General features: G+C 34.6%; 1 protein-coding gene across 1 annotated transcript in view; it reads left to right on the top strand.

Annotated features, from left to right (window-relative positions):
• The first annotated feature begins 2,213 nt into the window (after positions 1 to 2,213).
• LOC107677152 (cyclic nucleotide-binding domain-containing protein 1-like) overlaps positions 2,214 to 12,996 on the top strand; it is a 42,937-nt gene continuing 32,154 nt past the window's right edge. The window contains 4 exon segments of the mRNA XM_016471938.1: positions 2,214 to 2,283; positions 2,950 to 3,004; positions 3,146 to 3,249; positions 6,460 to 6,579. Of these exon segments, the coding sequence (XP_016327424.1) occupies positions 3,179 to 3,249; positions 6,460 to 6,579 (191 nt within the window). The 5' untranslated portion in view covers positions 2,214 to 2,283; positions 2,950 to 3,004; positions 3,146 to 3,178.

Raw genomic sequence — 12,996 nt, 5'->3', positions numbered from 1 at the left:
ACTTTATAGACACATTTAAAAAAACTATAAATAATAAAAATGAAAAAAAAAAAAACATATTACCAAACTACAAAAAAGTAACTAAAATTAAAATGAAAACTGAAAAAAAAACCTAATTCAAAATATTAAATAAAATTATAATAGTATGTCAATGATACTAAAATAACACTGACAAAATAATAAATAATTGTTTCATATTATTTATTATATTAAATACTATATACTATATACACATATACACACACATACACATTGTGTATATAAAACTATATACACATTACACATACTACACTATGTTGTATGAAGCATTTATTAATATAATAAATAATATGTAGCATTTATCATTATTTTTAAGCTAAATTTTCAATCCCATATTTAAAATGATAGCTGAAATGTTTACTACATTTTATATGGAGTTAGCAAAACATTGCTAATTGGTTACCTGTACATGAGATAAAAAGCAGCAAAAATCTCCATAAAGTGCATTAGTAACTACCTAGGCCGACCTAGAGGCCGAGGCCGGGGTGGGACCCACAGTTGGACCTCCGATGATCTTCTTCAGCTTGCTGAACATAGCTCAGTGGCAGGCAGTGTCTGAGAAGATCTCTGTTGTGTTTATTCTTCTTGTGTGACCACGGCTCCAGTCCTGCTAATGTTGCTGCCTGATGCAATTAGCACTTTTAGACCACTACCCATCTGCAAACAGACCTCAGAAGTCAGTTCAGGCCACAATTCATTACAGTGTCTGTCAACTGCAGAGTGAGTTCACGCCTAGAGCCACAGATTTGTTATATATTTGAATATTTCATTGTTGTACAACTATTATATCATTTTATGAAGTTAGAAAACATGTAATATTTAGAAAAATATTTTAACAAAAGAAGTCAAAGTGCTTGTTTCTGGTCAGTATAAACCATAAACATATATAATTTGATTCACAGTGTGTTTCTATAGTAATGCCTTTCTAAATCCCCATACAGTTCAGAGAATAGCAGCAAACTGTCATCAAGCTTGAGCAGATTTCACTGGTGGACCTGTGAGCTGTGCTGGATTAGTTCGGCCTGTATGGAGTGGTGGACCACTTAATTAAACCTTATAAGCTTTTAGTTCAGCTGGGGGGATTTACTGTTGTGGTTTCACAGGGAACAGACGAGGTTAACAAAGAAAAGATGTCTTTGATCTTACAGGCCTTCCATCTCTTTATTCTTTCCCTTTTAAAATTCAGAATGGAGCCATGTTAATTTTGTATTTCTGTTTCAGTGATTAAACTGGGTCAGAAAAGAGTAGAATAGTTCTTAATCTTTTATTACTTAAGGATGTGCTCATAATTCGCTACTAATCCTTATTTGTTATTGGCCACTATAAAGTTAGAGCTAGGTTTTATTAATATTTTTAATTAGCTTTTTTTGTATATTTTCAAATTTTATTTTAATTTGAGTTTATTTTAAGTAATTTTAATCTAATATTTATATTATATTTTATATTAGCTTTATTTCAATGAACAAAATGTTTGTAATAGGTGTAGTTAAAGGCACAATATGTAATTTTTCGCCACTAGAGGGCGCGTATTCTGTAAGTACACAAGTCAGCAAAATATATAACACTGTTCTAGTGGTTTTTGGATATTTTAATGAAAAAATCTTACATATTGTGCCTTTAACAATAATAACCCTGATGTATGTTTATATACTGCAGGGGTTTTCAACTCTGGCCCTCGAGGTCCACTTTCCTGAAAAGTTTAGCTCCAACACACCAGAAAAAGCTAATCAGTTGTCTTCAGGATCGCTAGAAAGTTACAGGCAGGTGAGTTTGATCGAGGTTGGAGCTAAACCAAAGTGAATGTGGATCTCGTGGGCCAGAGTTGAGAATCTCTGATATACTGTATCTCAGGCAGGGGTGTCAAACTCAATTCATGGAGGGCCAGAGCCCTGCAGAGTTTTGTTCCAACCCTGCTCCAACACGCATACCTACGTCGTTTTTAAATAAGCCTAACTTGATTAGTTGGATCAGGTGTGCTTAATTAAGGTTGAATCTAACCTCTGCAGGGCTCCGGCCCTTCAGGAAATGAGTTTGACACCCCTGCTGTATCTGAATTTGATTTTTTTCCAATGATTTGCACGTTACTTTTATAGGCAAGTAGTTACCAACAAATGAGTGAATCAATTATTAATCAGCCGAATCGTTCAAAAACACTGATTCATTTAGGAACGAAACAAATGTCCTTGTGAGAGATTCAATGAGTCATTCACTCATTCGATTCCTTCAAAAACAGGACGCTTGACGGTCAGTTCCGCTTTGGACTAGTTTGCAAGTTTTTTTTGCCAGTGATGCAAATATAGACAAAATAACTGGAAATATTATGCCTAAAATGTAAGTTACTCAATATTAACTTCTCGCTTACTGTTAGCCAACTTGTACCGCATTAACTTGCTAAATATGAGATGTAATATCGTCGCGCTCTTTTATTTCGTGATTGGAAACGTGTTATCCTAATAAGATATTAATAATAACGCTTTATTAATGATCTCTTAACACTATAAACGTGTACTGTCTGTAATATGAGTACATGACTGTTGCCATGACGCACAGCAACAGGCCAAACGAGTCACCTGCTATCTCAATGTTACAATGAACCCTCATGTTATAATTTACTGCAGCGACACTTCAAACAGCCATGCGCCCATACCGACGTTCAGATACAGAGAAATTTTATATAAACATATTTAATAATGTAAGGAGCCAATTGTATTGTACATATTATCTATTGTTTATGTTGTATTGGCTCACGTTTGTAAATAACAACATGGTAATTATACACTGCACAGTCCGGATAAAGGAGACCGGGGCTGGTTGTCACATTTGTTTTACTTTACTGAATATTTCTAGCTCTGTAAAATTGGTTTACAATTGGTTGTTACTGATCTGCTAAACTTTATACTTTTAACGCAGCTGAGCAAAGACTCACAGACATTGACTACACACAGCTAACCCAGCAAAATCAAAGATAGAAATGGTCATTAATTTGCTAATTTGAATGTTTTATACGTTTTAGTTGCTTTTGAACTTGTTGAACTAGTGTTTTAATATCCCATTTTAAAAACAAGATGGTAATAAAAAAATGAAAATGTTTTGCTTCTCTTCACAGTATCCGTTCTGAAGAGGCCCATAAAAAAAAATCATGAAACTTTATCAAGAAATATTCCTGCGCCCTCAGACAACTTTACCCAGAATACAACTCAAGACTAGGATGTGAGTAACTATTTCTTTAATATTTGAAACATTTTGCTCAGTACTAATTAGTAATCATGGTGTGTATTATGGGATCAGACCACTAAAACTAGTTAAAACTTTCACTAAGTAAAGAAAAAGTAAGTTTTGCATGGAAGTCTGAGGGCAGACGTTATTGTTTCCAATGCAGAATCGCTATATTCATTGGAATTATGTCTAAAATAAAGTGCAGATCATGCCTACTTTGTTTCAGCGAGCTGTTTGTGATCAGTTTTTTAGGTTATAGTGTAATCCTCTTACCCTGAGAAGTAGTTTACTCAACTGCAAAACTTAATACTTCGTAAACACTGTAGCAAAGTAAACTTAGTAAAGCTCAGAATTAGATTAGATTACCATATAAATGAAACATGTACACAGGTCAAATGTAATGTAATCAAACTATAACATACTCTATAAACACATGAAAGTAAGTTATTTGATTCGAGACTCTTGGATTTATTTGATGAAAAATATAGTAATATTGTTAATTTAATATTGAATATGCTTAATAGTTTTAAGGAAACCAGGGCAGTGTTATTTTAGTATCATTGAGATACTATTGTATAGTTTCTGTTAATATTTTGAGTTAGATTAGATTTTTTTAAATTAGATTTATATTTTCTGCCTTCATGCTAATTTTAAAGTTTTAGTAATTTTGTTGTTTTTATATATGTCTGTATATATATATATATATATATATTTTTTTTTTTTTACTGATTTTTTTGTTATTTTAGTACATCAAGTTAAACTAAATGAATATGAGAAATGTTGCTTTGCCAGCTAGTTGAAATAAAATATTAAAAACTTAAACTTTTTAATTATTATTCAGTTACCATTAAGTGACAAAAATGAAGTTTTTTAGTTTTACTTTTAATTTGAGTTAACTGTAAAAACCTGAACCAGGATTTTTTTTTTCCAGAATTCTTTGATAAATAGACATTTTAAAAGAACAGCATTAAAAAAAATATGTTGTAACATTATTAATGTCTTTACTGTCACTTTTGATCAATTGAATGTGTCCTTGCTGAAAAAAAAAAAATTCTTAAAAAAATAAATACAAATATTACTGACCTCAATCTAGAACAGTTGTGTATATTAAAATTAAAATTGAAGGTGCTTCTAGCAGGCTTCTGAATCAGTATTCATTTGCAATATTACTAGCTTTTACCTCTTGGGAATAAACAAATGAACAAAACTCTATTGTAGTGTAACTTTGCTGCTAAGAGTGTGCTGGAGCTGTTTTAGCCTTTACGTCAAACCTGCATCATTATTCTAAAAATTGCCCTCGTGTCTTTTTGAAAAGTCGTATCTTGTTGAGTGAAAGTCACCAACAGGAAGTGCTTTATAATAAAAGACACGTGGGCCGCACTCCTGCAGGGGCATGATGCAGAAGCTGAGGACCTGTCAGTCATTTCAATCTCACTGTAGTCCCACTCAGAGATGTTCTGAGTAATGTTTACAGTCCTCTCAACAGCTTGCTGGAGCAGCAAAAATGAATGTTCTTGTGGGTAGAGACATATGAGTCATGGCTCTAATTGGCTGGAATATAGATCTGCTCCCAGTTGGAATCGGGTGTCTTGAATAGCATTCACAAAGAAGGGTTATTTAAGGACTGGTTAAAATGAAAAATAGTGAGTGATTATCTTGTAAATCAACTTTAGGACTGCGGTTAAGGTAATTCTGATTGAACGCACTACTTAATGTGTCTGTGCTTTTCAGTTAAACTATCAATCAAAAGTCCGGACACACCTTCTCATTCTTTATTATTACTTTCCCCACATTTTATAATAATACTAAGGTCATTAAAACGTCTCAGGTTACTTATGTAACCATGGTTCCCTGAGTGGCTGTCGCCGGCCAACAAGTTGGTGTTTTTTCAATGTATGCTTCAGACACGGGTCACGACGAGGCCTTCCCCATAGCGACCCCTAGAGGACGCAGTTCGAAGTTCCCATGAAAGTGAACTATGAATTCACCCCAGTTGAAGTATGGAAATGATGTCTTATATTTGAACATACAGTATATACCTTAGGCTATATATGAACAAAATAAATTAAAATATTAACAAAGTGTATTTATAAGGACAATTTATATTTGTCAACAAAACTAATTTCAAACACTTAGGCAGAAGACTTTAGATAAAGTTTTTATGATTTAATAAGATGTTTAAATACATTTGTTTCTTAAAGGAATAGTTCACCCAAAAATGAAATTTGCTGAAATTTACACACCCTCAGGCCATCTGAGATGTAGATGAGTTTGTTTCTTCATCTGAACAGATTTATAGAAATTTAGCATTACATCACTTGCTCACCAATGGATCCTCTGCAGTGAATGGGTGCCATCAGAATGAGAGTCCAAACAGCTGATAAAAACATCACAATAATCCACAAGTAATCCACTTGTGAAGTGAAAACCTGTGTGTTTGTTAGAAACAAATTCATCAATAAGTCGTTTTTAATTTTGAACCATTGCTTCCGGCTAAAATATGAGTCTTCTAACCATAATATTGCTTTATCCAGTGAAAAAGTTGTCTTGGCTGAATCTGGAAAGAAATATGCATAGATCAAGCACTGTTTACAAATGAAATGGTCCAAATCAGTTCTTAACACATATGTTGGTGGATTTTGATGTGAGAGGACAACAGGGGATGGACCTTTTTCACTGGAGGAAGAGTTGTTATGGATTGTGGACTGGTATTTTGATTTGACACTAAAAACGTCTTGATGAATTTATTACAAACATACAGCTTTCACTTGACAAGACACGTTAATTGATGGACTGGAATTGTTGTGGATTACTTGTAGATTGTAACATTTTAATCAGCTGTTTGGACTCTCATTCTGACGGCACCCATTCACTGCAGATGATCAATTGGTGAGCAAATGATGTAATGCTAAATTTCTCTAAACCTGTTCTGATGAATAAACAATCATCTACATCTTGAATGACCTGACTGATCAACAAATTTTCATTTTTGTGTGAACTGTTCCTTTAAGATATTTTCTTCAGGTGCAGATGCTCAGTTTGGATGTTTGAAGTTTTGTCATGCAATCACTTATAGTATAATTTAACATCTCTTTTTATTTCTCTTCTCTTTTTATTTCTTTCAACAACACAAACTTTGGTATTGGCAAATGATGGATATAAACTTTATGAGAATCATCTGATCTTCTCCATTCCTCTTGGCAGCCAATCTCCAGTGAAGCTGAGAGTATATGAGTCCGTCCAGGAGGTCAGCAGACATCAGCCACATGGAAAACTGGCTCAGGAATCACTCATGAATCATGTGATCAAAGCCCTTAAGAAATTGTAAGTATGACTAAGTGTTCTTTGTGGGTAGTTTAAAGACCCTCTGGACATATTGATGATACAAAATGACTGATATAAAACACACATTTATATGTTTTTTCAGGCCTGATTTGAATCTGTTGGTATGAATCTCATTAAATCTGTCAAAAAGGCCACATTTCAGACTCAAAAGCTAATTTAAATGAGCACATTTTCTCCTGCAGTTCTCATTACTTTCATGCAAAAAAAAAAAAAAAAAATCTAATTTTCATGATGTGAAACAAAATATGTATTTTAAATGGTGAAGTTTCATGATGGTATTTGTTTTAAATGCATTTAATTTATGCTAATTATAATTTAAAAAGTGTCCAGACAGAACAAGTCTCATTACTGCATTACAGATGAGAATTAAATACATCCATATGCATTACGCTAATGAGAATTGTGGAATGTGTCAAGTCTGTTGACTGCATTCATTCTTTCTCAACCAGTTATTATTATTAGACCAACACTGTTTGTAATGTCATGAGGTGATAAAATTGACAACTGACTGCTCTACATGTAGTGTTTGCATCTACCAACAGAGGGCAGTGTAACACCTTTTCAGCATGTCAAACAATCATGACTTATTTCTGCTGAGCTACATGCATCCCAGAATTTATTTGGTTAATATTTGACGTCACACCGTTTTAATTAGTTTTAGCCATATGTGGCAAATTAAAATCATAGCTTTCATAAATGAGGAAGACATTTTTAGAATTAATTGTTGAATGAATGACACATGGTAACACTTAATTAAGAGCATAAAAAGAGAATGGGACTAATCTTCTGCCCTCTCTGCTGATATCTTACAGTGTTATCTTAATTCATATCGATAGGCCTTGTTTTACTTTCCTGCTGTCACAGTTCATTAATGTGAGAGAGAGAGAGAACAATATAGTTTTCTAAAGCTCCCATGTTGAGCAACACAGGACTGTGGGACTGATTTCCTGCTCTTATATGTTGCTTGTAGGTGTTTGGATATCGTTCCTTGTGATATAATCTCCCTCATTCATCCACTGAACTTCCCAGGGATAATGCATCTGTTTTTTATTGGTTGTTCTTGAGCTTTGTAGGACAGATAGACACCAGAGACACAGGAAAGAGGATATGGAGATCTTTCAGTGCAGGATCAGAGCACGGTTGGTGTGAAAAAATAATATGAACTAGATTTTAATATGTTCTGTGGAGAAAGCTCATCCCCAAACCTCCATGATATTTTGCTCACTATACTGTGTATGGCACAGATTCCTCTTTTGTTTTACACTATTGTTCAAAAGTTTGTGGTTGGTAAGATTTTTGTAGCGTTTTAAAACTGTAGAGGCTGCACTTATTTAATCCCCCCCCAAAAAATATTGTGAAATATTTTTATTATTCAAAATAACTGTTTCCATTTTATTACATTTATTTTAATTAAATTTTTTCATGTGATGCAAAGCTGAATTTTCAGCATCATTACTCCAGTATCACGTAATCCTTCAGAAATCACTCTAATATGCTGATTTGCAGCTCAAGAAACATTTATCAATTTTGAAAACTCTTGTGCTGCTTAATATTTTTTTGTGGAAACTGTAATACGTTTTTTTCAAGATTCTTTGATGAATAGAAAGTTGAAAAGGACAGCATTTGTTAGAAATACAAATATTTTGCAACCACGTAAAATACATTTCTGTAACTTTTTCATCAGTTTAATGTGCCAAAGTTTAATACATACGATTTTTTTGAAACCTTTAAGCATTAGCAAGCACCACCATCCCACAGGAGAAGCTTACACCAGTGCACCATGGTAGAACATAATCAGAGTGAATACTGAGCACTCAGTATGTGACGGATGGACTGTGCCTTCGGTGGAGTTAATGGAGGCAGATGGCAAAGCATTTCTCTTGCATTGCCTTACTACTTTGTGCTTTGCATGCTTAGTTATAACAAGGGAACATTTGTGCTTTAATGTGCCATATTACATCTGAGTAACATGGATCACATACAGAAAGCTTAATGCACGGGCAGCTCGAAGGAGAACTTCCTGTGATACCCATTTTGCATTTGTAGTGACATTATCTACGAGGCTTTCCGAGGCCCTTGTAGACGGTTCCTAGGGCTTTGTCAGGTCTTCACGGGTTTTTTCTTCCCAGCTCTGTCTCTAGATATCTGGGTCGTGTATGCCAATTGCCACCGGGGGAATTTGTTTGAAAGATGTGAGCTGGATAAGAGAAATAGGTCATGATTTTATTCGATTTGGGAGATGGAATTGTCTCATCCCTGTGAGGTTCTGCCTTGTGACATTCAGCGAACTGTATTGTGAAAGAATCTCAGCCATGTGGAAATGAGATTATAAAGGGCAAATAATCTCAAGCCCACAGCGATAGACACTTGGCAGTTTCACAGGAATCAGTATCAAATGATGAATGAGGGCCCAAGGCTTTGTTTTATAGGTAAACAAAACACTGATTTGGTTTAAAGTCAACATGAAATCAAAATTTACCCTGTTACTTTTTTTAAATTTTTTTTTAAGGGCATTGCTGGTCTCAGTGTGTATGGCTCTGTAGTGCATTTTATTCTAAAAAGAAAAAAAAACCTTGTCTTTCAATGAAAAAGCAATAACATGCTTTGATTTTGAATGATATGCCCTTACATTTCAACACTCGTATTTCATGGCCACAATCCAATCCATCCCAGATGGATAAAATCAAGGGCCAGCCTGTGGTGTACTCCTTGAATTTCCTGTTTCATAGTCAGCCCCTGCTGATAGATATCATAACTACACCATTTATAAGTGATATAAGTGACGTGACATGTGGCCAAGTATGGTGACCCATACTTGGAATTAGTGCTCTGCATTTAACCCATCCAAAGTGCACACACACAGCAGTGAACACACACCGTGAACACACACCCGGAGCAGTGGGCAGCGATTTATGCTGCGGCGCCCGGGGAGCAGTTGGGGGTTCGGTGCCTTGCTCAAGGGCACCTCAGTCGTGGTACTGAAGGTGGGAGAGAGCGCTGTATATTCGCTCCCCCCACCTACAATTCCTGCTGGTACGAGACTCTCTAACCATTAGGCCACGACTTCCCCATTGAAATTTAGACCCAATAGTCATTTTTTTTCCAAGCAAGCAAAATAGCAAACATTTTGTTTTATAGTAAGTTATGCTGATGGCTTTATTTTCTTTTTCATTTTTTTTATTCATCCTATGATGTGGTTATATCCTATAACCAAGGCTGTGTTTTTAAAATTTTTATAAAATGAATAAATTTTTTTTTTTTTAACAATTTAAAATGTAATAAAAATATAAATATTGTGAAATTTGACATTTTCGGCATCATTACTCCAGTCTTCAGTGTCACATGATCCTTCAGAAATCATTATAATATGCTGATTTGATAATATTGCTGATTTCTTATTATCAATGTTGAAAACAGTTGTGCTGCTTAATATTACTGTGGAAACCACAATACACTGTCTTTTAAAAGTTATGAGTAAGATAAAAAAAACCAACTTTTTTTATTCAAAAAGGAAACATTACATGGATCAAAAGTGACAGTAAAAACATTTATAATGACATTAATGATTTCTATTTCACATAAATGCTGAACTTTCTATTGATCAAAGAGTCTCACGGAAAGAGTATAACGGTTTCCTCAAAAATATGAAGCCATTTTCAACTGCTGAACTGGATGATTCAGCGGTTTTCAACAATTATAATAAGAAGAAATGTTCATTGAGCACCAAATAAGCGTATTAGAATGATTTCTGAAGGATCGTGTGACGAAAAAAAAAATCTTATTCCAAAATGTGTGCACATAATAATAAAATAATTAATTTAATATATAATATGTAATGTAATAATTTAAATAATATAATTAAAAAAAAAAAAGTTTTTTAAATGATTGTTATTGTTTATAAATAATAAATAATCATTGATATACTTAACAGCTTGACATGGACCTCTTTGGATTTTTTTTGTCTGCCTCCTTTGACATCACAGCTAGGGATAGTCACTAGTGAAGGGTCTGGAAATGTATTCATTCATTATAGTGCCATCAACCATTAAAGTGTTGTCATGATGTAATCTTCTGGTGGTTCCAGAGTGATTAGTCACTTGACAATTGCACCTCAGTTGATTAGTCTCATAACAACTTAGATGTGGAACTGAGTGCCCGTGAGCAAAGATGGCAGATTTCAAATCGCTTAATTTGTGAATGTGAGTAGCTTTCATAATTATAAATCTCCTTGAATGTTGAATATCCTCTTCGATATGTCAGATTTTAGAAGTAAAATGGGTTGCGAACTGTTTTAACTGTAATATGGACTTTTATTTGTAATCATCATTGCACCTCAATGTCATTGCTCACCTCTTCTAAGTACATTTTGAACCCATCTGAAGGTCATCCGTTGACCTGGTGTGTGTACATACACTAACCTATATGGGTCTGTTGTCTAGTGTTTCTTTACATCTGCTCTTGTTGTGAAGCCAGTTTTCCCCATCCAGGTCTCATGGGGAGCTGGACCAACTGTGCTGGCAACACATACACACACACTTCCTGCTCTTGCACACTGTTCCCGTGAGAGCTTGTCTCTCTGCCAGCTCTGGAGGCAGGAAGTGCTTGGCTTCCCCCCGTGCTGGCTTTGCCCATGTAGCTCCACGTCCAGGAGGCCATTGTAACAGTCAGAGCAGGGCAGTGATGGGGGGGAGGGCTGCTCCAGGAACCAGCGGAAGACGTTCAGCTTATTTGATGAAGGAAGCCGGCCAGCACAACCTGCTTTGTGTGCACTTTCTCACTGTATTTTTTATTATAGTTCATGTATTTATTTTGCTCTGTGTTTCAGTGCTTTGACCCCTCCTCAAGACTTCACCCTTTCCCACAATCCTCCTCCTGTGTTTCCTGGGGATGTGTGCTGGACAGAGAAACACTTTGACCCAGAAAAGTTTTCAGTGTTACCTGAAACTCTGAGTGTGTGTGTGTGTGTGTGTGTGTGTGTGTGTGTGTGTGTGTGTGTGTATGTCTATATATATATATATGGTTTAATTTGTTCAACCAGTGCATTGGGTATCATGAACTAACAATGAACAATATCTTTACACCATTTATTAATCTAGGGAAATGTTCATTTCTATTTTTTTTCAAAACAATATTTTTTTATAGCATTTATAGTTATATATAAACAATGTATTATGAATGAAAATTAAGAATGCACAACTAAAAAAGGAATATTTACCTAGATGAAAGAAATGTAAATCATGTTGTGATGTTCATTATTAGTTCATGATACCATTAAAAAATAAGCATTAAATATTTCGAATAATTGGAAACTCATTTTATTATCTTATCAGGTTCTGTGTAATAATAATAATAATAATAATAAAATATATTTGTTAAATGTATTTAACAATAATAATAATAGTAAAATAGATAAATTACATATCATTTAACACAGAGCAAAATATTTAAAACCATCTCCTCATTCAAACAGTTTTTCACATCTATTAACATTTCAAAGTGCAATTTAACATCTGTCACCATCTATATATTCAGTCAACAGGGGAGATTATCATCCAATACAGTTCAGATGTGTATATCATGTGAAATGTTTAGTTTTATGGTTTTCTTAAAGTTTAGATCATTTGGAAAGCTCTGGGGCTTTTGTGTGTGGAGACAATGATTGGCCGGGCTCCCTATCAGCATACAGCTCTAAACCGCTGATGTATTTGCTGTTTAAGATGTTGTCATGGCAACAGCTGATGAGGGCTGGTGAGTTTGTGAGGAGGCCAAATGAAAATGGAAAAAAATCCTAAACTTTGTTCCCACTTTGTATATTCACTTATTCTCAGTGGTGATATTTGAATTCACTTCTTTCTTGATAATTTGTTTTTAAATAAGTATTACTTTCTCATTTGTGGTGTTTATAATGTCCAGTTAAAGGTCAGTGCCTTAGTGCTCAATGGACTTTCACAGATATTTTGTTGTATTTAATCAACATGCCTTATTTCAGTCCAGTGGTTCCTGGGGGGTATTCCAAAAAGCAGGTTATGTGACATACCCGGGTATGTTTGAGGATAAGCGAGCGGATAACCTCAGCTTTCGGTTTCAAAATCGGAGGTTACTTTCAGGGTATGTAAGTAACCATAGTAACTTGCTCTCTGAAGATAACCTGCTCCGGAGCAGGTTATGTTCCAGGGTTAGTTCACTGCAGCGCTATCCGCGCACGTGTGATCTACTGACGAGCCTTCAGTGGTCGTGACAGATAGCGCACAACATTATATAATATTACAATATGTAATATAGCCTATTTTATATACAGGTGCATCTCAATAAATTAGAATGTCGTGGAAAAGTTAATTTATTTCAGTAATTCAACTCAAATTGTGAAACTCGTGTATTAAATAAATTCAATGCACA

The sequence above is a fragment of the Sinocyclocheilus anshuiensis genome, unplaced genomic scaffold, assembly GCF_001515605.1.
Source record: "Sinocyclocheilus anshuiensis isolate Anshui unplaced genomic scaffold, SAMN03320099.WGS_v1.1 scaffold392, whole genome shotgun sequence".
NCBI lineage: Eukaryota > Metazoa > Chordata > Actinopteri > Cypriniformes > Cyprinidae > Sinocyclocheilus > Sinocyclocheilus anshuiensis.
The sequence above is the reverse complement of the archived record's forward strand: the minus strand, read 5'-3'. Positions and strand labels throughout refer to the sequence as shown.